This window comes from Botrytis byssoidea, assembly GCF_014898295.1.
Source record: "Botrytis byssoidea strain MUCL 94 chromosome Unknown BBYS_018, whole genome shotgun sequence".
Classification (NCBI taxonomy): Eukaryota; Fungi; Ascomycota; class Leotiomycetes; order Helotiales; family Sclerotiniaceae; genus Botrytis; species Botrytis byssoidea.
In genome coordinates, this window is record NW_024065859.1 from 427,712 (window position 1) to 452,184 (window position 24,473).

The 24,473-nt window shown below is 42.8% G+C and overlaps 7 protein-coding genes across 7 annotated transcripts; 3 read left to right on the plus strand and 4 right to left on the minus strand.

Annotated features, from left to right (window-relative positions):
- Positions 1 to 539: 539 nt before the first annotated feature.
- On the plus strand, positions 540 to 2,569 carry EAE97_008495 (uncharacterized protein; the record flags this gene model as incomplete). The annotated part of the gene is made up of 2 exons (XM_038879010.1): positions 540 to 713; positions 797 to 2,569. The coding sequence occupies 2 exons, from the start codon at positions 540 to 542 to the stop codon at positions 2,567 to 2,569; spliced, it is 1,947 nt and encodes a 648-aa protein (XP_038730092.1).
- A 562-nt stretch (positions 2,570 to 3,131) lies between these two features.
- EAE97_008496 (uncharacterized protein) lies at positions 3,132 to 6,326 on the minus strand (the record flags this gene model as incomplete). The annotated part of the gene is made up of 3 exons (XM_038879011.1): positions 3,132 to 5,937; positions 5,988 to 6,074; positions 6,127 to 6,326. 3 exons carry the CDS (start codon positions 6,324 to 6,326, stop codon positions 3,132 to 3,134), a joined length of 3,093 nt encoding a protein of 1,030 aa, XP_038730093.1.
- A 614-nt stretch (positions 6,327 to 6,940) lies between these two features.
- EAE97_008497 (uncharacterized protein) lies at positions 6,941 to 9,248 on the plus strand (the record flags this gene model as incomplete). Its single annotated transcript, XM_038879012.1, has 2 exons — positions 6,941 to 8,076; positions 8,123 to 9,248. 2 exons carry the CDS (start codon positions 6,941 to 6,943, stop codon positions 9,246 to 9,248), a joined length of 2,262 nt encoding a protein of 753 aa, XP_038730094.1.
- An 808-nt stretch (positions 9,249 to 10,056) lies between these two features.
- Positions 10,057 to 12,915, minus strand: EAE97_008498 (uncharacterized protein; the record flags this gene model as incomplete). The annotated part of the gene is made up of 3 exons (XM_038879013.1): positions 10,057 to 10,953; positions 11,007 to 12,527; positions 12,589 to 12,915. 3 exons carry the CDS (start codon positions 12,913 to 12,915, stop codon positions 10,057 to 10,059), a joined length of 2,745 nt encoding a protein of 914 aa, XP_038730095.1.
- A 3,100-nt stretch (positions 12,916 to 16,015) lies between these two features.
- On the minus strand, positions 16,016 to 16,252 carry EAE97_008499 (uncharacterized protein; the record flags this gene model as incomplete). Its single annotated transcript, XM_038879014.1, has 1 exon — positions 16,016 to 16,252. The coding sequence occupies one exon, from the start codon at positions 16,250 to 16,252 to the stop codon at positions 16,016 to 16,018; it is 237 nt and encodes a 78-aa protein (XP_038730096.1).
- Positions 16,253 to 18,061: 1,809 nt separating this feature from the next.
- On the plus strand, positions 18,062 to 19,915 carry EAE97_008500 (uncharacterized protein; the record flags this gene model as incomplete). The annotated part of the gene is made up of 4 exons (XM_038879015.1): positions 18,062 to 18,409; positions 18,616 to 18,697; positions 18,750 to 19,647; positions 19,720 to 19,915. The coding sequence occupies 4 exons, from the start codon at positions 18,062 to 18,064 to the stop codon at positions 19,913 to 19,915; spliced, it is 1,524 nt and encodes a 507-aa protein (XP_038730097.1).
- A 692-nt stretch (positions 19,916 to 20,607) lies between these two features.
- EAE97_008501 (uncharacterized protein) lies at positions 20,608 to 23,683 on the minus strand. The gene is made up of 4 exons (XM_038879016.1): positions 23,279 to 23,683; positions 22,774 to 23,226; positions 20,985 to 22,723; positions 20,608 to 20,919 (listed from the first exon to the last, which is right to left on the minus strand). Exons 1-4 carry the CDS (start codon positions 23,449 to 23,451, stop codon positions 20,624 to 20,626), a joined length of 2,661 nt encoding a protein of 886 aa, XP_038730098.1. The 5' UTR covers positions 23,452 to 23,683; the 3' UTR covers positions 20,608 to 20,623.
- Between the last annotated feature and the right edge of the window lie 790 nt (positions 23,684 to 24,473).

The window sequence follows — 24,473 nt, forward strand, 5'->3', positions numbered from 1 at the left end:
ATGCTGTCTACTTAATAATCGTTTTACGATTCAACTCCAAGGCCAAAGTTACTTTGATCTGATACATACCTACCTAGTCAGCTCAACTCGTTTGTATACAGATAAATCTCGAGAAAAACGATTGAAAAAACAAAACATGTGACCAACCCCTTACAAGTTACAACAGTACAGAGTTGCACTCTAATCGGTGTTTGTGTTGTTCAACCGAGGTGGTCCGATTGAACTTCTAATGTACCGCGACCCCACAGTTCATCCACGTTCTCATGCATGTTAAGTATTCTCCTGCATCCACTCGACCATATCAGTCACGAAAACAATTATTAAACATCCACCTGGTGATCTATCATAATTACAAAGAATCTTAATTCCTTTTTGTATAATATATTCCTGTCTAATTACATTCCCATCAAAAGTTATCTTTTGAATATCAGACCAGACTTTTAACATCAAGATCACTAAATAAAGTGACAAACGCAAACGGCAAAGAGTGACCCCATCATTACGAGTTACGAAAGATATAAATTCGATTTTAATCAGCCATGTCTTTCATGGGCGGTGCAGAATGCTCGGCAGCAGGAAACCCTCTTAGTCAATTCACCAAACATGTTCAGGATGACAAGAGTTTACAGAGAGATAGATTGGTCGGTAGAGCGCCTGGAGGCGGTATGCAGGGCATGCGCTCCGGTATGAATATGAACGGAAGTCAAGATCATGTAGGTAATTCAGGATAATATGCCTTTGTCAACGCAGTATATCTCGAGAGGATGTTATTATTTACTGATTCGCATATTGGCAGATGATGAACGATTTTATGCAACAAAATGGTCAACTCCCACCAGAAGCTTTCGCTATGCAACACGATCTTCATCAAAACGCACAAATGAGAAACGGGTCTCCGTCTCCAGCTGTTGGAGGATGGGCTCAGGAGTTCAATCCTGGAATGCCAGGAATGTCAGAGCAGGCAATGATGGAGGCCGCGTTCCAAGCTCCCAAAGGTACAGCATTCAGTCCTGCGGATTTTGCTAGATTTCAACAGATGGGCCAATCTAGCTCCGCGCGTTCTGCGAGTCCTATGACACAAAACATGTCGAATGGTTATTCATATCAAGGTCCTCAAATGGGCATGGGCATGGGCATGGGAATGATGGGCATGAACAGAATGGGTATGGGCATGAATATGATGAATCAACCACAGTATCAACAACCTGCGCAGGATTTACAACAAGATAAAGGAAAGGGGAAGATGGTTGAACTCGACGATCAAAATTGGGAAGAGCAATTCAAGCAGATTGATTTGCAAGGAAAGGAGCTCGAAGAGAGTTTGGCGGCGGAAGGAGAATTAAATGAAATGGATAGGTCAGTCCTTGAATCTGAAACTAATGAATTTGGGGATTTTGAATCTATTTGGAAGGGTATGCAAGCTGAAAATGCTGCGGCTAGGGAAATGGCCGGCGAACAAAGCCTAAACGGTATGCACATAAGCGAATTCGATCAATGGGACGGATTTGATGCTGTAGGAACACACCAATCGCCATTCCGCGATCCACAACTCGGAGATTATATGTTTGAAAACGAGAACCTGTTCAAAGACATCTCCAACCCATTCGATGAAGGTGTGCGGATAATGCACGAGGGAGGTAACTTATCCCTCGCTGCACTAGCTTTTGAGGCCGCCGTACAAAAAGATCCCCAGCACGTCGATGCATGGGTATTGTTAGGTTCAGCACAAGCCCAAAATGAAAAGGAAACCCCGGCAATTCGAGCCTTGGAACAGGCTTTGAAAGTTGATCCTATGAATCTTACAGCCCTTATGGGCCTAGCAGTTTCCTATACAAACGAAGGTTACGATAGTACCGCTTATCGTACACTTGAGCGTTGGCTCTCCATCAAATATCCATCTATCATTGAACCGGGCTCCCTGTCTTCTGAAAACGACATCGGCTTCACTGACCGGCATCAACTTCATGAAAAGGTTACTGATTTATTCATTCGCGCCGCTCAACTTTCACCAGATGGCGAACACATGGATCCAGATGTGCAAGTAGGTCTCGGAGTCCTTTTCTACGGTGCTGAAGAGTACGATAAAGCAGTCGATTGTTTCACCGCAGCTCTAGCCTCCACTGAATCTGGAACCTCGAATCAAAGAGACCAAGTTCATCTCTTATGGAATCGTCTCGGTGCCACCCTCGCGAATTCAGGCCGCAGCGAAGAGGCTATTGCCGCCTACGAAAAAGCGCTCACACTTCGCATCAATTTCGTACGAGCCCGCTACAACCTTGGTGTTTCTTGCATCAATATTGGATGTTTTGACGAAGCGGCTTCTCATCTTCTAGGTGCATTAGCTATGCATAAAATTGTAGAGAATGAAGGTAAAGAAAAGGCAAGAGATGTACTGGGTGGTGGAAGTGTCAGTGAGGCGGATCTTGAGAGGATGATCTCGCAAAATCAAAGCACTAATTTGTATGATACGTTGCGAAGAGTTTTCAGTCAGATGGGGAGAAGAGATTTATCGGAACGTGTTGTGGCGGGGATGGATGTGGAGAGTTTCAGAGGAGAGTTTGATTTTTGATTGTGATGTTTGTGGAGGAGTGATACTTGGGATGAGTATGAGCGGTCAGATGTACATGATGGATGAATTAGCAGAAGTCGATTCTCGTTGAGTAAATACATGGGATGTAGTTGATTGGAATTGAAAATGAAACTGACGATATGATATGATATGATATATAATTGTGGATGTCAGAACGAAATAGCAAAATAATTTTTGGGGTGGAAGGCCCGTTGGCATAACATTGAATCGAACTGAATCGGTTAATTGTAGGATCGGAAATGGGTATTTAGGTAGCGAATGAATGAATGGATAATATTTGAAGGGATTCGATATTCAAAAATATTCATATTAGAGATATGATGAGATATTTAGAATGTAGTAAGAATGCAGCTCGATATGAAAAGGAAGGGGAGGGTTAATAGAGGTAGAGAGACAAGGATAGATACGGATTAAAATTTGATTATTGATTTCAAAATCGAATAGGCGGGAGGAGATGATGTTTATTCTACCAATAGGTAGGTATTATTATACACCCCCCGATCTTCTGTATTTGCAGAAACCTTGACAATCTCATCATCAATCATTCCCTCTCCAACGCTTGCTTGACCAGTTCCTCTCTCCGTTCTATTTCTCTCCTTCGTGTACTCTTTCCTCTTTCTCTCCCTACTTCATCTTTTGAACGTTCCGTTCCCTTTCCCCTTTCTCCTTCTCCTTCGCCTTCTCTCCCCAAAGCTTCCTGAACCAATTCCTCTCTGCTCTCTACTTCTCTTCTTCGTGTACTTTTTCTTCGTTCTCGTCTTTCTTGTTCTTTTGGACGTTCCTTTCCTCTACCTCTTTCTCCTTGCCTCTCTTGTCCATTATCCTGTGCATCTGCATTCTCATTTCCCTTTCCTCCTTCTCGATCTTCCTCTTTGCTCTGCTCACTTTGTGCTCTCTTCCTCTTAACATTATTATAATACTTGACTGAACGAGGCGGCACATAGTTGTCATCATCATCCACCGGAGACCCCTTAAATTCCCTTGAACGTTTCGAAATCGATCTCGTCTGTCTCTCGTTTCCGGTATCCATAGAATCACTTTCTACCGCCTCATCGCTTGTAATATTCCCAGATTCGGGTCTGGAAGCGAGAGCTTTATCCAAATCAACGGAAGGTCTTTGACGAGAATTGCGGGTATTTCTTCGTTGTCTTTTGGCGGGGCGAGATGGATTCTCTTTTTCACTATTTAGGGGCACCGAGACGTAAGTCTTTTGCGACCGAGTAGTTTGAGTCAGGCTCTCATTAATATCTCCAGGAGGCTCAGAACCCTCACGTTCGTTGCCAGAGGACAAATCAATTACTAGATTGCTTTGTTTATTTGCAAATTCCCTGACCAAAGGACTTGAATTTGGAACGGGAAGTATGCGGCCCCGCAATGCTCTCCCTAATGTAGATAGTTCTTCGCTACCGGGACCATTTGAGATAGTGCCGGGAGTAATGAAAGGCTTTTTTGGAACTCCCTTAGGACGGCCACGACGTGGGTGGGATTGAGCTGTACTTTGCATTTCTATATCTGAAGCGTCATCAAGATGACCAAGACCTCGGGCAGAGTGGGGTGCATTAGCAGCGGAACGATCTTGTTTATGTGGAGTGAAAAGATTGTGTCTTTTCGGAGGGGCTTTAGGACGGCCAGGACCTCGACGGGAATTAGATGGAAGCTGTTGTTCTTGGGTATGCTGTGAGGATTCTGATTGAGAAGAGTTGGGAATCTCCAATTGTTTTCGACTTCGGTGATGGTGTTGGGGTTGATCTAGGTGAGACGTAAACTGATTCCCATTTGAGTTTGCTGGAGAGATATTGAGTTGTTGAGCTGGGGAAAGCGCTTGAGATGAATCCAGGAGCGTATTTGAGGTAGCTTGTGAGACTTGCTGCAAATTTTGATGTTCTTCATTATTGCTGTTTTCATCAAGATTAATTGTTTGAGTAGCCTTCGAGTTGTTCCGTAGATATTGTCGCCCTTCATCATCTCTAGGTTCATTGGAACTACACTTTCCAGCGGCTTTTGACATAATCTGCAAATTTTGATGTTCGTCAATATTACCAACTTCGTTGGGAGTGTTGATTGCATTAGCTTTTGCGATTTGTAGCACTTGTTGGTGTACGTCATAATCATTGTGTCCATTGGGAGTGTTCATTTCAGATGCGATTTGTTGAGAGGGTGACTCCGAAATTTGTCTTTCGGTATCGTGCTCAACGTGCTGAATGTTATCGTCTTGTTTAGTACGGTGGACGTCACTATTCGTATCGTAACGACCAAGAATAGGAGATTCGATACGAGGTTTGGAAGGACTGGCGGGTTCTCTACTTGGTGAACGAGTAGGAGGTATCGAGAGAGATCCCGTGTCTTCATTTTGTTGAGCTTCCGTTTCTTTTCTGCGTTTGTATTTTTCAAGTTCTGCAAGCTTCGAAGTCTGGATCTCCATTTGATCATCTTCAGCTTTACTGTACCGGCGCTTCCGGTGCAATGACCTGCTACTTTGAAGAACTGAAAAATCTCTTGCTTTATTAAGCGGGCTGCATCTTTCATTAGATATCAATTTGGGCAGAACTTGTCCTTCTTGTACTTCGTCAGAAGGTGCAGGAGTGGCTATTACTCGAGCATCTGAGGTTGAAGCCTTGCGAGAGGCTTTCTCCATCTCCTTGACCCGAGTTCGTAGAGAATCAAGTTCTGTACGAAGATCGTCCACCACACTAGCTCCCTCCATCTCCTCGACTCGAGTGTTTAAAGAATCAAATTCTGAACGAAAATCATTCCCTATGCTAGCTTTCTCCATTTCATCAACTCGAGTGCGCAGAGAATTAAACTCCGGATGAAGATTATTCCTTCTATTGGGTTTCTTCATCTGCTCGACTGAAGTGTTTAGAGAATCAAGCTCTGCACGAAGATCATTCACTCCATCAGCTTTCTCGGTCACGCGGGTGAGATCATGCTGAAGAGTTTCAACAACACTTGTAGCTTCAAGACGAGCATCTTGAATCGTGTTCGTTTCACGGCGCATATTTTCCATGAAGATCTTAACGCACTGCATGTCATCCTCAAGGCGACCCACAGCAGCATCAATTCGATCAATATCTTTTCGTTGCTCACAAATCGCTGACATGATTTTTGCATCGCCCAGTATCGACGGTGAAGATGCTGCCGGAGTGAAAGGTTTTTCTACACTCTGGCGGGTTATTTCGCTGGGGCCCGGAGCTCCAGGTAGGATTGACGATGGTCGCCTGGACAGTGAGCTTGACTTATTTGAGGATTTCTTCAAGTCATGTGTTTTTGTGACAGATAACGTTGCTTTTCCCCCTGTTTGTTGCAATTTCATCGATATCTTCTTGGCACATATGAGTAACTGACCCCTATTTGCTATTAGTATGGACATTATCTTATAAGTGTAAACCTCTCATACTTTTTAAACAGATGACCTTCTGGTGCATTATCGCATAGCAGGCCAAATACTTCACGGCAATTTGCGCAGGCCAAATCTTGGAGAGAACTAAGACGAATGAGTATAGTTGTATTGAACTTGAGAACTTTAGATCGCATACCTATTTTCTATGATAGTTCCAACCTGTGCCGGACCGGTTGCTAACTTGATGGAACCAACTCCCTTTAATCCTGTGGCATCTCTTACGACTTTGGGTATATAATAAGTCTTTCCAAGACCTTCCCATGAATTATCAAAGATGCCGACCTTAAGTCCACACTTAAGACAATAGCATATAATGACTTCTGCGTCTGATGACATATTGGGCGCAGTGTACTGATCCGAGCCCGGACTTAATGCAAGAATTGAATAGAAGTCTCGAGGTTCAAAAAATGAGAGATAGTGTTGATCTTTTCATACCAGAAAATGCACTTGCAAAAAGCTAGAGTTGAAATAGATTTGGAGTTTACAGTCGTTGAATGATTGAATATAAAATAGAAATTTGATATCAATCAACCGTACTGGTCAGTGTTAAACGCGTGAGATCGCGAATTTTCGTGTTTTGCTGTGAGGTTATTAAAATGCAATTGTACTTGTACTGTTCGATTGATTCTTGTCACAAAATCATATTGAAGAGGGTGAGCGATAATGACAATGATCAATGTAATAAAGAGATATATTCGATGATCTCTTTACCTACATAGTAGGAATCTCTGAATATCTACTTCTCCCCAAGTCTATGTAATCAGAGTTGGTGAGTAGATCTTTTGGAACAGGTGCAGGTGCTAAGTGGTCAGTCTCACTAGACCATATTAGGTAAAGGCTTCGTTTCTGCCACTCACCGCCTAATTAGAATCCATAAAAGTTATCATTGACATTTATTAAAATCTTGCGAATGCGATACATCATATATTCAACTACGACAATCCTCGAAAATGACTGTCGCAGATATTCCTTTGGTATCGCAGCAATCCGCTGGTGATATTAACCCTAGAAAGCGCAAGCATGAAGAAGATGATGATGAGAAAGAAGCAGAATCCAATTCAATTGGCATGGAAACAGTATCATCAGAACTTCGTCAACCAGATTTACCAGAATTCAATTTGATACCTGCAAAGAATCCAGCTAAAGAAGAGCTTGGTGAGAAACCCTCATCCGAAGAATGGCAAACGGTAGAAAGACATCCAAAAAAGAAAGCCAAGAAAATACCCAAGGCTGGAAATGGAAATTATCCTGCTATTACTTTCGCAGCAAAGGAGTCTAGACTTTCAGGCCCAATTAAGATTGGAGATTTACAAAGCCTCGTTCTTTACCTTCTTGCAGATGGGATGGCCCCTCAATTTGTTTCTATCCGTCATCGACCACAATTCCGAAAAGTTGTCGTGCTTATGGTCCCTGGACTTGAAGAATCTATGTTTGGTACAAAGCCTGTATCTGATTCACATCGGTATTCTCCAGATGAATACCTCCCGCGCAAGTTAAAGTCTGAAACTTTGCCTGCAAATGTGAAGCTATTTGCGGATATGTTTGAATACATATGGCCAGTCAAAACGCCGGGAGATAAGAAATATGCGAAGATGCATTCTCCTTTACATGCTATGCTAACAGCACCTGTAACTAAAAGCCAAGAAAATAAAAATAATCATGGAAAAGGTCCAAAGAAAGCTAGAGAGCCTAATGGTTGGCAAAACACTCGCACACCAATTACACAATTCCTTACGTCGCCCGAAGATCTTCAAGAAAATGGTTATACCCTTCACCCTGCAACCTACGACGCTTTGGTCGATAGAAACAACTTGGCAGAACAGCGGAAGACTTGGGAGGTTGATGAGGCTCATGGATGGGTAGACACAAAAGTTAATAATTTTGATGAAGGATCAGTTGCAGATAATGAGTTTGAGCAAGGAAGTCTTACAGTCGGCAGGGAAATTTTTGCTATGGATTGTGAAATGTGCATGACTGGCAAGAATGAGTTCTCACTTACGCGCATAAGTATTGTTGGCTGGGATGGGTCAGTTGTTCTTGATGAGCTTGTAAAACCCGAGAAGCCAATCATCGATTATCTCACCCAGTAAGTCTTCATTCCGATTTATGATCATATTACTAACAATATGTAGATACTCTGGTATCACTGAAGAACTGCTTGCTCCAGTTACAACAACATTACAAAACATACAAAAGAGATTAGTCGAATTATTTCATCCACGAACAATTTTGATCGGCCATTCTCTGGATTCTGACCTTAAAGCTCTCAAACTTACACATCCATATATTATCGATACCGCAGTCATATATCCTCATCCTCGTGGTCGACCACTAAAATCCTCTCTCAAATGGCTTGCCCAGAAATATCTTGGTAAAGAGATACAAAAGGGACATGGAGCAACTGGTCACGATTCAACTGAGGATGCGAGAACGTGTCTTGATCTCGTAAAGCTTAAGTGTGAAAAGGGATCTGATTGGGGAGCAAATGATTCACAAGGTGAGAATATCTTCAAGCGATTAGCTCGAACTGGGGTAAAATATAAAAGCCAAGGAGGAACAGCTATACCGGCTTCTGTAGATGGAAAATCATCGGCAGCTGTTGATTGGGGTGATCCAAGAAGAGGACCCGGCAGTGCTGCAACTTTCTCGATTGGGTGTTCGAGTGATGAACAAATCATGGAAGGTGTCATTCGAGCTGTAAATGGGGATCCTGACGGAAAGACGATCCCAGGTGGTGGAGTAGATTTTGTATGGGGAAGATTCAGAGAGCTGGAGGATTTGAAAGAATGGAATAACCAACGACTTCCTCATGCACCAGAATCTAAAAGCTCAGCGGTAGATGGTAACGGTGCTGTAGCCATCGAAGCCAACGATAAAGATACTACCATGGAAGAACCAAATTCTATAAACCCAGCAACTGCCACCGAATCCACCACTGCCGAATCTAAACCCCCTACAGAAAATCCCTTGGAGGATACCACCACCGATATTTTCGCACCCGCCACTCTCACCCTAACCCAACGTATCCATAAAATCTACCAAGCCCTCCCTCCATGCACAGCCTTTATTATCTACAGCGGTTCCGGCGACCCCAAGGAAATGGTTCGATATCAGAAAATGAAACAACAATTTCAACACGAGTACAAGACGGTGAAGTGGGACCAGCTGAGCGTTAAGTGGACGGATGTTGAAGAACAGGCTATGAGTAAGGCGGCGGATAGAGCGAGGAATGGAGTCGGATTTATTGGGGTCAAGTAGGTGGGTTGGTGGGTGTTTTCGGCGATATTAGGGGGAGGGGAGGGGAGAATGAATACTTGGATGGATGGATGATGTACGATTATGGAGGAAGAGAGAGAAATACGTAGATGAACGACAAGGACGGGAATGAGAAAGGTATGGGATAGAGGAAATGTGGTGAGATACGATGTGTAAATCGAAATCGCATCTGAAATCGATACCAACGCCGATATTAAACTATGATACAGCAACAGGATCAAGGTATAGGAAACTGGCGTATGTATGCATGTATGTATGCATGTATGCGTGTATGTATGTATCTCAAGTCCCTGTCCTATATACATGAACCCCCAAATTCCCCAACAGTACGAGTATCATTAATCCAACCAACCAACCATCCATCAATCAATTCAGCCTTCCTCACCCCATCCCATAAAAAACAAAGACAAAAACAAGAACAAATATAAATATATACCTATATACATGCGAAACCAATCAATGCACAAAACCTCAGATACTATGCCATGCCATGCTCAAAGAAATCATCAGGTTCGCTCGCTCGTTCGTCTGTTTGTTTGTTTGCTGTCGTTCATCATATCATATCCGTGAGTGATACATATATACATATTTCGCTCAAATAATCATCGATGCGTCCCAAATCCCCAATCCGAAATCCGAATCCACCACCCCACATCCAGAATCCAGAATCCAGAATCAAAAAGAAGAAATAAAAAGAAAAAAAGATAGTCCAAAAGGAAGCATGAGCAGAATAATGTTTCTACACTATTCGACTTTCTATTAATCAAGTCTCTCATAACTTTCTTATTACTTAATATTGGTACTCACTCAAACTACCACTCCTATCTCTAATGCCCCTTGAACCCTCGCCTCCCTTTCCATTTCCGTTTCCATTCCCCACCACCTGCTGCGCCACCCATTCCAAGACCGTTTCGTAACAAAGTACATACTGCAGTAGATTCTGCACCATGCTTAATCTCTGTCCTCTAAAATCCTCAACCGTTTTCTCCACCAAATCGGTATCTTGATCAAAAACCCAATCCATATCCGCCTTCTTCCCCGGTCTTCCCCGCCCCATATAATCTCCGATACTAGAATCGTCGAATTCCATAGGTGTAGTACCATGTTTTTGTTCTTTGCGTTGACGTTTCAACATATCAATCACAGAATCAATTGTACAAAAGGTTCCCGTGCGACCACAGCCTGCGCTACAATGTACAAGCATTGGCCTTGTATTTTCTCCTTCTGGTTCACCCGACCGGGGGGTTTCGGTTACGGAAGCGGAGGCGCGTTGCATAGAATTGGCAAGGTGAATGAGAGCGAGTAAATGACTGGGTTTTGCCGGAGAAGCAAAATCTGGCCAGGAAGAATAATGTACTTGTGTAATTTCTCGCATTGGTGTAAAAGGATGGGCGGCATGAGAAAGTGTAAATTTACGGACGATGACATGAGCATCTTCTGTTGTAGGAGATGGGGGTGTAACTTGAGTAGTGCTTGCGCGCTTTCGTCCAGAATCTCGTCTGTCTGTAGAATTTCGATGCTTGGTGGCGTCAAGGTGAACTTTCTTTTCGGATACCAATTTAAGCTTGAGATGACCATATTCGTTACTAGACCAATATGAGTGGCATTTCAGTTGTCCCCCCTCTGCTTCCGCAGTCAACATGACAATGACTCGTACATCTTGGTCCCATATAACACTCCAGAAATCCTATAAGGTGTTAGTACCAAAAAAAGGGACATGAGGGTAGCGAAAGTACTGACTTCAAAGGTTGCAGGCAAGGGCCCTTGAGAAGCAATATAACGTTTGTTACTCCTCGATGCTTTGATATGACTTGCGTTAACATAATCACACGTGCCTTCCGTACGACCTTGTAGTTTCACTCTGGCATGCTCGAATGGCCAAATATTGTTGTATCTGTTTTTGCTGCCCTTCTCAACACCAGCTATTTGAACATCATTAGAATTATTAGAGGCTTCTGGCCCGTTTCCGTATCGAACTCCTTGTGTTAATGCTTTTGTCATCCTTGCCAACTCTGCTTGCTCAATATGAAGGAATCTGTCTGAAACAATCTTTCCATGGTCTTCTTTCTTTGCAGCCTTTGATAACCACCTAGGAACAACACTCATAGCAGATGGGTCTCTCGCCAGATCCTCCGGGACTGCAATATCTCTTTGACCAACACCATCCATCAGATCTTGATTTTGTCGAATGTTGCCAAAAAATGGGTTTGCTGCATTCTTTGTTGCTGGCATGGCACATCCACCAGCTACTGGCGCAACTCCAGGTAATGTCGTTCCAAGCGTAAGATTGATTCGGGATGGCTGCGAGGATTGTGTTGAACCCCGGTCAATTGACCTCGGAAAATTTTGAGCAAAGGTATCAAATCCACCCTTCAATATATATCTTGCTCCATTCCAGCCTTCATTAGTGAACTTTTTCAGGGTATTAATAGCTAGTGCTGCATCTTTTTTATCTGAAGATCTATTGTCGTACGCAACGATATATTTAGCTTGCTTCCATTTTGAAAATCTGGTTTTATCCTCCTCATTTGTGAAAGTATCTTGAAGCTTCTGAAGATTGAATGAAGGCCGTTTTAACAAGGTTGTAGGTATGCATAAATTGAGGGCATTTCCAATTCTTGATTGTGAGAAGATGCTAAAAGTTCGGCAGTCGAGTAGTAATAATTCTATCGAGGGACAACGATCCATCATTTCCTTCAACTGCACTGGCGTAATCATGGCTGGCCCATCTTCTAACATCGACGGGAGTGTGTCCGCTCGCTGGTGTTGACGCGGTTGTGGGACTCGTGGCGATGGAGGATCTGCTTTATTTTGAGGCAAAGAAAGTCTAGGGTGTCTTTCGTCTAGGTGTGAGAGGTTGTTCCTTTGCACGGGTGACATTGAACTTGAAAAACTGGCAGGTGACATTTGGCGTGGGAATTCGAAGAATGAAGGAGGGTTTGTGGAGGAAGCAGGTACTCGTTCGGACGAAGATACATATGCTGAATCCGCTCCACTATCAGCATCACCATCCCGTGATGGTGCATCCCTATTTCTTGGAATGGATCTCGGTGACGGAGGGCCATCGTGTGCATCGACTTTGGATGGTTTTTTGTCGTTCTTTGGGCGTAGTAAGGAAGGACCTGGAGACATTGAGAAATTTGCCAGGCCCCCATGACTCAGATTGAATCTGTTATTGGATTCAGATTGCTTTTTGAAAGCCTCAAACTCAGGATTTGAGTTTATAGGTATATGTTCTGGTGTGGCACCACCAAATGAGAACTAAAGAGATCCAAAATTAGAAATGGCTTCATCAAGGGTATAAATTGGATATTGGACTCACTATGGAAGACGTGGTAGGACTCCAATTTGCCTTGGGTAGGGCGGTGGTTTCTCTAGGATTACTTGACGGTTCAACAATGAGACCGAAGTAATTTGGACTGGCACTCCGCACTTGTTCGCCTTGAATACCTGGGGATCGTAAAGCGGAAGTAGGCGGCAGAGTCTGCCCTACGGATGCAGGTATTCTCCCTGTTGCTGGACTCATCGTTGGGCTCGTGGTAGATGGATTTGTAACGGTTCTATGTGATTGGGATTGCGAATGCGAATGCGAATGTGGATGTGACTGAGAAGACCTGGGTGAAGGTCTCGTTGCTGCTTTGACAACCATTTGAATGTGATGCGCAAAAGCTTTATCCTTTTGGTGGCAATATTATTCCTTCCTTCCGTGGGCGACTGACTCTGTTTACCAAATGACCAAATGTATATTACTCGGACGTAATTGCCATCGTTTCTATTTACTGCGACGTAGAGTGGAAATGCGGTTCTCGAAATGAGGCTGTAATTATCGAATTTGGTACGGCAGGGTAATCGTGGTACTCGTAAATTGACCGACGGTTTGAAGGTGGATCGTGGTTGAGTTTGCGCAGATGACAACGGATGACAGCAAATCTAATAATATAGTCGAAAGAAGGTTTTCTTGATTACTCTCTCAATGCTTGGTTGCTTTCTTAGTTGCTTGCTTGTTCGTATATCCTTTCCTGAAACAATATCCTTCTCCTTTGGGACGTGTGTAAGGTTAAGATTTCGAAATGGGCGAAAGAAATGGAAGAGATAGGGCTCTAGGATTCGATGACACGGGACTTGAGACTGGGATGATTGACTTTTTTTGGGGAAATAATCCGTAATAGGTAAAGAATTAAGGCAAAGGCAAAGGCAAATAGAGGGAAGGAGAGAAAGAAAGTGAAGTAAGTGAGTAAGTAAGCAAGTAAGCAAGAAAGAAAGAAAGAAAGAAAGAAAGAAGGCTGATGGTATCCAATTCAGGGTTTTTCTTTTTTTCTTCTTTTTTTCTGACTAGAGGGGTGCTGTCACTTTGAATGAGTGGTGGGTGGGTTTGAAAGTTGAGTTTTAAGTTAGATGTAGTATGTAGTATGTAGTAGGAAGTAGGAAGTATGTATGTAGGTAATATGTACGATGTGGTTGTAGTAGTTGTGTTGTGGTAAGTGGCCGTGAGTGAGTGAGCGAGTGGACCGGTGGATGGTGGATGGTGGATGTTGGATGGTGGTGGATGAGGTGGATGATACGTTATGAGGTGGTATGATATGATGATATAATATGATAGATTCTCGTTGGTCGTCAACACGTCGGTCGGTATTTCGCACTGTAATTGTGTTTCGATCTCTAATGCTTCCCTTCTCCTCTCATATGACTGCGTAAGTGCTTTCGTTGAATGCTTTGAAGTGCTTGGAAGATTAGAATTTGTGGTTAATTTGTTAATTTATTTGAGTAAAGGGACGCATGAGAAGGGTTGCGTGAGGGAGATCAGCAAGCTTATGCTACAAATTTGGAATAGAGGAGGGTCAGATATTGGACCTGCATGGGTCAAAACGATGATATTTAACTGGTTGGCTTCGTTGGATTTAGTTTTATTCGGGTTAATGTGATAAGTTATTTTTTTTATGCTTTTCTACATTTCTAGTGGTGACGGAAGTTTTGATGATGATGTTATTGAGTGTCGATCATTCAAGAAAAATTAAGGGTCGGACGGCTTAGATTCCGTTGAATGGGTAGCTGACAGGTAGACTGAGGTACAAGAAACACGAGGGAAGAGGGAAGAGGGATGGATGAATATTGTATAAAGTATTATTTTATTATGTAATATATATGATATAACTAGTTATATATATCATAAATAGAAAAGAGATGAGAATGAAGAATAGAAGAAAATAAAAAGGGGGGAGGGGGGGCTATAGACTACTACGTATCTCGTACTTAGTACCTACCTCCTACCTAGTACTTGATTTAGGAAAGATGACGATGGAGTGAAGACAACCCGCTTACCTAGTACCGACCTGCGAGCTAGGTAGATATTGGTCACAAAGTTAAATAAATCAATCACAATTGTTCTAGAAGGCTTAATGGTTTCGGATTTCTAATCTTTTATTTTCCTCTTCTTGGTACGGTATACTGTTATATATCTTTCAAATCTAGGTATTATGTATCTATCAGATCCAGAGTAGAAGTAGTAGTAGCAGTGGAGAAGGAGCGTGTACGATGTATATCTACAAAGTAGGTACGATGATGACATCTAGATGTGGCCATTCAACCCATCCAGGCTTATCGGTTGTACATCTACATATGGTAGGTTGTTCACTGTATGAGGATATATCCCATTATCCCAAGATCACATTGGACAATAATATTCCTATTCCTCAAAGTCAATACTTTCAAAGTCTTCATACCCAATATATATTCAAAGAATCAACAACAACTGTTCACCAATCCCAACATCCTGCTGATTACGATTACGATTACGATACAAAAGCTTTCTTTTCTTTGCTATCGTCCAGTACGTCATGTGTTTGACTTTACTAGGTCATCATAAATTAATAATAAACCCCCTTTATAGACCGAACAGGAGACCGAAGAGTGAATACATACAATACAATACATTCCAGGTCACAGAATATCAGATCAAAGGAGTTGAGATGGAGGCAAAACTCCATTAATACGAAGTAAATAACTTTCCAAGTATCGTATCCAAGTAATAAGACAAGAAACAAGTCTTAACTCCGATTGCCCTTGAACGCCCCCTCGTCTCTCAGTCTCTCAGTCTCTCTCTTTCTCTCTTTCTCTCTTTCTCTCTTTCTCTCCTCTTTCTCTTCCTTCCCTCAATCATATGATCTCCATAGCCAGCTTATTCATCTCATGATATCACAGGTATGTATTCGTACTCACCTCACTCATACATAGTAAATAATGATCAGCAGTTTCTCATTCCATATTCCCAGAAAATCCTCATCCAGAATTCCTCAATCATCAGATCCATCCATCACCTGTTCAATAATCATTCCAATTTCAATAGATACAATCTCACAATCTCACGAATAACCGATGATCCAAAAGTCTAGAACATCAACAATGAAGAAATACTCAAGTACAGCATACAAATGTCTTGTAACATCATCTATTCTGTGTGTAACACAACGTATCTACTCGTAACTAGGTAACTTAAACAATTGTATTGGAGATTAGCCTTGACTTTCCTTTCTATCTTTTCTAATCCCCAGAATTACTATATTAAAGGTTTTCGATCAAGAGACAAACTCATTAATTATTATCCGTGAAATATCCCCCTTCCTAAATTGAATGACGCTCCGCTGGGCCACTGCCGTGGAGGCTTCTTCGCTTCGCTCTGGATTTGATTAATACAATACAGGCAGTGATATCCAGTACGGCAGATATGCATATATAATACATAGTATTGCTTACTAAATCAACATCGAATTTTCTCTCCTCTTCTCGTCTCTTCTTCTCATCTTCTCTGCTCTCTGCTCTCTGCTCTCTGCTCTCTGCTCTCTGCTCTCTGCTCTCTGCTCTCTGCTCTCTGCTCTCTGCTCTCTGCTCTCTGCTCTCTGCTCTCTGCTCTCTGCTCTCTGCTCTCTGCTCTCTCCACAATCCAATCTCTCAGCCCTAGGTCTCAACGGCGAAGTGACGGTCAACCGCATACCAGTTCCAATCTATTGACGTCATTCGCACACACCTACCTTGGGTACCTACCTAGTACAGTCACATCACGTGTACCACCAGCATGTCTCGAGAATGTCTCACATCCCGCCTATCGGAATTTTTCTTTCTTTCTCCGATCGAATATTGAAAAATATGGGGTTTCGCTTTGCTTTTGCCTATCATGTACGATATTGCATTGGATACGATGGGCAAAACGTGAGTTCTTCAAAATTGGTGTACGCTGGGTGCACTATGTGGGATATGGTGTACAGTGGTTATATGGATAAGTGATATAAAACCCACTTTTACTAAAAACTTATTGTTTTTATATATTCTATTGCTACTTTAAGCAATTCAAATATATATTAAACTATCTCCCTTAAATTTCGATTTTCAAGTTCTCTTTTACTTATAAAAACTTATAAGACTTTTAAAGATTTTAAAGATTTTGATAGACTATCTAATAGAATTATTCAGGAATAGATTTACTTTAATATATTAATATATTGAAATCTACATTTACAATACTTTTTTTAGTTTTAGTTTATTATAATAATTTTCAAAAAGCGTAATGTTTTAATTGATTAAAGCTTCTGTATATAGGGAAAAGTATGGCCGCTTTTTGGTGTGTTTTACAATACTTACTCTTACAACCATTGTACAAGTAATGAATGAGTCGGGCTTACCCCCATGAAGAATAGGAGGGCCGAGTATCTTTTCCAAGACTTCATACTTATGCACTTTGCAGTATGTAATGCAATTAGGTGATGTGGGATTTAGTATCGAATTTTCTATTGGATTATGATCTTACAGATTTTATAGATCGATTAATATAGTCACGTAGTAGTAGCGATGAAGAAGATGTATATACTTACACGCATACCTCACCCCCTTGAATGCTTACCATTCCATTGTGCTTCTCTGCTATTATAGTACAGTGAGCATTCAATTTGCTTAAAAAAGTTAAGTTGGTGCTTGAGCATAAAAAGATTAGATAATATCTATCCAAGAACTACGAGGTACCTAGTATACATTTCATGATTCTTTAATGTAACTACACTGATCACGTGATATTCCATCAGACAACCTTACCAACCTTATCAAAAGATAATCCCTTACACAATTTTTCACCTGATAGCTTCATTTCTTCATCCCCTTATCTCCCACCTCCATATCAAAATACGCGGGGTGACTTCGCGAAAATGCATCTCAGATACGCTAAATCTAAGATAAACCATATCTCCGTTCATGCCTCCGCAATCTTCCTTATGGTGGGAGTGATCTGATTGGTTCTTGTCGCGCTTTTCAAGGGGATTAGGATGAACGTTCGGAAGACATGGGGCCATTTGCCTTGCGATAAGAATCGTGCGAAAAAACTTTATGGAGACGGACGGGAGAGGTGTTTCTTATGCTGGTGCTGCTGAGATGGCGAACAGTAATTTTGTCGGAAATAGTTTTCTTGATAAGGGATAAGGAATTAGACGTTTGCTTTTGCTATTATCGTATGAGATGTGTATATATATAATATGTAGGTTGGTAGGTAGGTAAGGTATTGAGTTCTCCTGTACATGCGTGTTCTGTTTCTTCATTTATATCTCTCCGTTTTCTCGTGCTTGCCATTATCAAGTCTCTCTATCTCTACAGATCCCTGGCGCGGAGTAGCTCTTCCTATACTTCTATCTCCAAGTAGTGGCTATCACCAATACATACTGTCTAGATAGCATTGGCACGGGATATCCAATTCATTCTTTCTTCTCACTCCCCTCCGACCACCCTTCTCTCAATCCACCCCATCTCCAAATTTCAAAATGTCCCTACACAAATCCCGCTCCCGAAGTTCGCTATCCGAAAACGGCGACGTGAAAGTAACCGCCGGCACCACGCAAAAGATCGACGACCCCGAATCCAAACTCGGTCTCGCTTACGAATCCGCATATGTGTTCGATCACCAAGCAGAGAGGGCTCTGTGTCGAAAGTTCGATTTTCGTTTGCTGCCCGTGCTAGCTTGCATGTACCTGTTCAACTCGCTTGACAAGGGAAATTTGGGAAATGCAAAAACGGATGGCATGGAAAAGGATTTGGGCTTCAAGAGTAATCAGTACAATATTATCTTGAGTGTGTTTTACATACCTTATGTGTTATGCGCACTTCCTATTGTAAGTTTTTCTGGGGGTTACTTTCGGTCGTATGTCTACTTTGGGGGGTTCGGCTGTTGGCCTAGTGTCAATATCTGAGTTGATTCAATGCTTCCGATATAACTTTAGATGTCCAGGTGGGATCTGAGCAGTCTATGGAAAGCTAATCACGCTTCAAAGGAGCTCTATCGTCGTCAATTCATTGACAAAATCCTAACATCCTATAGGCTATGCTCGGAAAGAGATATGGACCTGCAACAGTCCTACCCATCCTCATGATGTTCTTTGGGTCGTTCACTATTCTCGGAGGTAAATTATATTTTTTAGCATCCCAAGAGCACAAGCTAATCTTCTTCCACAGTCGCAGCCCAAAACTTTGGTGGTATGATGACTCTCAGATGGTTCCTCGGCATGTCCGAATCCGCCTTCTTCCCCCTCGTAATCTACTACCTCACCACCTTCTACCGTCGTGGAGAGCTCGCTCGTCGCCTCGCCATCTTCTACGCAGCTAGTAACATCGCCTCTGCATTCTCCGGTCTCCTCGCCGTCGGATGTTTCCAAATAACCAACACCCCTCTCTACCCCTGGCGATACCTTTTCCTCATCGAAGGCAGCGCCACCCTTCTCTTTGCCATCTTCGCCTTCTTCTACCTCCCCGCCTCCGCCTCCGCTGCCAAATTCCTCACCGAACCCGAACGCAGCCTCGCCTACCACCGCATCCAAGTCGACTCCTCCTCCATCGTCAACGAAGAATTCCACCTCCACGACTCCCTCGCCATCTTCAAGCAACCCTCCACCTACGCCTTCCTCGCCATCGAAATCTGTCTCGGCGTCCCCCTCCAATCTGTCAACCTTTTCCTCCCCCAAATCGTCGCCCGTCTCGGCTACTCCACCATCAAAACCAACCTCTACACCGTCGCTCCCAACGTCTCCGGCGCAGTCATGCTCCTCATCCTCGCCTTCTCTTCAGATTACACCCGCAGACGTGGTCCCTTCATCGCGCTCGGTTTCCTCTTCACCTTCATCGGCTTCCTCATCTACGTTTCCATCGATGTCACCTCCCAACTCCACGTCGCCTATTTCGCCACCTTCATGATGTGCTGGGGAACCGCCGCCCCGAGCGTCTTACTCAGCACGTGGTACAACAACAACATCCCGCACGAAGGTCGTCGTGTCGTCATGAGCAGCGTGGGTGTACCGCTCAGTAATCTCATGGGATTGATCTCCTCGAATATCTTTCTGAATAAAGATGCTCCCAAGTTCGTCTTCCCCTTCTCTCCCCAGATCCATCCCACTACGCAAAATAATAAAAGACTAACCCCCACCCCCAGATACATCCCCGCCCTCGCCACCACCGCCGCCTTTGGCGGCATGGGCGTCATCCTCAGCACTTCCCTCGCCCTCTACATGATGTTTGACAATCGTCGTCGCGACGCAAAACTCGGACGAAAATTGGATATTGGCGAGACGCCGACTGAGTTGTTGAGGGATGGGCCGAGCGTGGAGGAGTTTAGATGGTTTTTGTAGGGGTTTTCGTTCTTCATTACTATTTAAAAGCGGAGAAGGTTAAAAGAAGGGGGAAAAGGGTTAAGAGAGGGAAGGGGAAAATGTATAGCAAGCATTTTGGAAAAAGAGGGAGTTTGTTTACTTTTATTTGTTGCGTTTATGAGATACCTGGATACCTGGATACCTATACCTAGGTACCTACCTACCTACCTACCTATGAGTAGATATATGAGATAATAATGATACACATATACTATACATACATACATACTACACATGTACACACTACATACATACTTACTACTACCTAATTACTGAGCGACTGACCAACTAACTGACTGACTGACTAATTAGTATAAGAAAGGAAGAAAGTAAGAGTAAGAAGAGTGCGAAAGTATTCAAAAGGTAGGTTATCTATCAATCAATCAATCATCAAATATAATTGTCATTATTGATGCCATCTCATTCCACCCATCACCATGACTACCCAGCATTTCCAACTTCCAAGAAAACCCCCAACCTTTATTTTAATTTTTGAGAAACCCACCATCCATCCACACAATCCAATCACCCAAGAGCAGCCACTCGCTATAAAACAACGTTACCACACCAAACTTTTATGAATTTCTATACCACCACATCTTCACCCCACACTAACTACACTACATCGAATATACACCTCTCCCCTCCCCCTTCTCACCTCCCACAATCCCACCACACTTCAACCCTTTAAATCTCCTCTTCCTCCTCCTCCTCTCTACTAGCCCTCTTTCCCCTACTATCCAAAGTATTTAAGCTAATCCCATCACTATCCCCGTGGTCTCTTCCCTGCATGCCCAAAGCCTGTCTACCCATCTCATTATCCTTCAAAAATTCTCTCAATTTCTCCTTTCCAATCTCGACTCCTTGAGTACTAGCCGCGTTCATCATGCGGATGATTGGGCCCCAGAGATTAAGCGTGTAAGTGACATATCCAGCGATACCACAGAGAATGAGGAAGACGAAGTAAATTGGGTTGCGGAGGACTAGAGATAATTGTTAGTTCATGATGTGATTTAAATTCGAAAGGAAAGGGAGAAATAGAACATACCAGCAACAATTTCATTCCAACCCAAAGCCAACAAAAGACCATAGAAATACAACGGAACCTGAGCCACTCCACCAATAGCACTACGTTTAGCTTCAACATATACACCATCCGCAGTTTTCTTGAATCTAACGACGAGATCTTGACGTTTAGCTTCACTAAGAACCGTCATTTCCTCTTCGAGACTCTTTCCTTCTTCCTCATCCACACCGCCAATAGGAGTTAGATCTTCTTCATCCTTAGGATCGACACTAGCTGGGGTACTACCAATCCATTCAGATAGTTCGGGAAGTGATGATGTTTCCGAAAGCTTGAATTTAGACAATAATGGGATGAGGGTAAGAGTTGATTCTCTGGCCTTGGTATAGATTCCTTCGATATCATCAGAAGGACGCCATATACGTGGAACACCCGCTTCATCATAACGAAACTTGTCCTCAAAGTTTTCTCGAAGTTTGAGAAGGATGTTGCCTTCCATGACTTCCTCGTCAATCTTAGCTCTGAGAACACCCCAACTCTTTCTTTTAAGACGCCATAGACCAACTTCAATTTCATCCTCGCTAGCATCGAAGCTCTTTGCTCTATCGGTGAATTTAGACTCTGCTTCCTTGACTGTATCAACGAAAGTCTTCCAGATTCTATCCCACAAGTCTTTCTCAGAAGCAGGCTTTTCGCCTGTCTCAGGGGCTCCACTACCGCCTCTTCCAGAACCAAGTTTGTTAAACTCAAGTCCAATGGAATCATTCAATCGTGTTCTAACCCATCTCTCAACACGTGTTGCAAGACGTCTCATTTCTTCTTTTCTGAGATTACCGCTAACTTCGTTAAGATCTTTCTCGTAGAGGTCATATTGTGACTTGAAATTAGTCCACGCTAGTCCCTCAATATACAGACTCTTTGCTTCTGTCTCGAAAGTGCTAAGTGCAGTCTCCTTTTCACGTTCCACGATATCCGCAAATTCATATGAGGCTGCTCTCTTTTGACCAAGCTTAACAGCATTCGAAACGGCATCGCTAAAGGACGCGACTCCAGATTTATGAGCTGCCACAAGTTGACCGTGGTATAATGCCTTCAATCTCGTATCGATTTTGCCTTCAAGCTCGGTGCGCTTCAAAGTATATACACCTTTGTGATACCTACTAGCTTGTGTCTCAAAGTTCTTGATGGTACTGGTGCGAGTCGTTTTACCAGTAGCACCCAGGTCCGCAATAACAGTAGGCTTGCCTGACCTGGTATCTTCCGCTTGCTTCTCTTCAAGCGGTTGAATCGTTCCATCGAATGAGATCAAAACTTCCCGAGAGATTTCATCACAACGGAATTGTGCCAAAAGTTCTTGTTGAGTAGGAAGATCCAGATCTTTGTTACTCACAATTTGATCCCAGACACCTTCTGCATATACTGAAAATCCATCTGCGGGAATCCGTCGATGATATTCTGGCAAGAAAATACCTCCCTCGAACCCAGCATCTTCGGCCCGTGTAGATTTATGTCCGGCTCTGAATCGTGTACCAAGCTTTTGAACTTCCGTGACAAACTTATCTGGTTGTAAGATCTTGTGCGGTAAAGCTGCGAATGCGAAATCAAAATAATCTTCGATTTTTGAATTCTCGAGACCGGCAGGCTTAGAAAGAGAGGTCCAAATCGCAGTTAAATCCTGAATAAGAGTGTCTTTGAGGTTCGCAAGTGGAGTGGTGCCAAGATGATCTCGAATAACAAAGAATAGAAGGGATCGTGGGGTAGACCTGTGGAGTGTTACTAAATTTGTCAATGATCTTCAAAAAAGAAAACATACTGCTTGTCCTTTAGGAATAGTTGACAGTTTACTTCAAATACAGTTTTGAGTAAGCCCATATTTGCGCCCTGGTACAATCCTACTTGATGTTCCCAAATATTTACAATGAGAACCTCTGATGTGGCCAGAGCAAAGAGAGCACTTTTTCTTTCAAAGTCTTGATCTTCACCCCGCTCTCTACCATCTGTTCCCTCAACATCCATAACCAAGATATTGTCGGCCATAGTCTCGGATTCAGAAGCCCCAGAGTTTTGATTCTTATTCTTTGACATCCATATTCCTTTTGTAGTTTGCCTCCTCTCCCTCTCGGACATCACCCCGAATTGTGTGCCAAATAAATGGTTGAGGAGCGTAGACTTTCCCGTGGATTGTGACCCGAATACTGATATGAGATGGTAGTTGAAGCCAGAGTGTGCTGTATCTGTGAATTGAAGATAGGTGTTGAGATTGGGACTACACGAATTCTGTCAGCCATGGTAGAGCTTCCAACTCGATTTTTGCGTACTTGAATTCCTTCTGCTCATCAATAACTTGTATGCCATGTTCATATTGTTCATTTGTCGGCGCATCGCCAACAGATGCAAAATTACCATTCATCGTCATGACTGAGGGAGCTGTAGGAAATCTTGCACCTGCGGAAGGCCTTTCGCCATGACCATTTATGTTGGAAGTAGCCATGTCAGTGATTGGCTAGCTATAATATAGTAGTGATAGTGACGTTGAAAAGAATAGATACCCTTGTTTCTCTCAAGGGACAATTGGCATCTGATCTGAACCTATCCAACTTGATATATCATGCAACTTTAGCCGATTCGATACACGTGATTGATATGGAAATCAAGAATGGGTTGAGAGGAACATGAAGTGCTACACAAACATTTCATCTAATCTATTTGAACAGCGGGCAGTTTAATATACAAATATAAATCAGAAATTGTGTTCTCGAAAATCTTCTTCATTTATAAATTATGCCACCGAGTTTTTCTTCTTCCCCTTCATGGATACTCATTCATTAGATTGGTTAAATTCTAACACGTCACTTTGACAACATATAGAAGGATGCATAAAATTCCAGTTCATCTAATCATATCATCGTTTGATGTGGATTCCCAAAATTCAACAATATTCATACCTAGTAGTTCCAACTTCCCGTTCTCGAGCCATCCATCTGATATCTGTGCGGCTGGAAAGTATGCCATTCCAAAGCTAGATGCACACACCACAAGATGGCAAACTACAAGAGAAACGAGAGGAGCAACCTGGTTTTCTTAGCGACCGATTTGCATACTTTCTGGCAACGTGTGAGTACTTTGTAGGTAATGAAAAAGATACAAGGCTGAAGGATGAAGGATGACCCTATGTATCCCTCCCCCTTTCCCTCACTCCCGTATGATACTTTTGCCGGTCGGTATATGTCTCGTGGGATTTCTCCAGATTTTCCCCTCAAAACCCTTTTTATATATCTTTGCTTTATGCTTCACGATTAACTTTTAGTGCACCTGCCTAGTACCTACCTAGCAACCATAACCTATCTAACCATAGCCACAAATGGCGTTTGGGTTTGCACGGGATGAAAGGTAAAAGCTGGTGTTTTGTGTGATAATTCTTTTACGTTATTCCTCATCAAATAAAGTTCTGGATCCAGGTTCCTTGTAAGTGACAGTTGCCATTGACAAATTCCCCCTAGACGTTTGGGTTTC

Coding starts and splice junctions, on each gene's coding strand:
- EAE97_008501 (XM_038879016.1), bottom strand. CDS start 23,451: ATGGCTACTTCCAACATAAATGGTCATGGCGAAAGGCCTTCCGCAGGT. Junction 22,724..22,773: donor CTATTCCTAAAGGACAAGCA/GTATGTTTTCTT, acceptor AACACTCCACAG/GTCTACCCCACGATCCCTTC. Junction 20,920..20,984: donor TTGGAATGAAATTGTTGCTG/GTATGTTCTATT, acceptor AATTATCTCTAG/TCCTCCGCAACCCAATTTAC.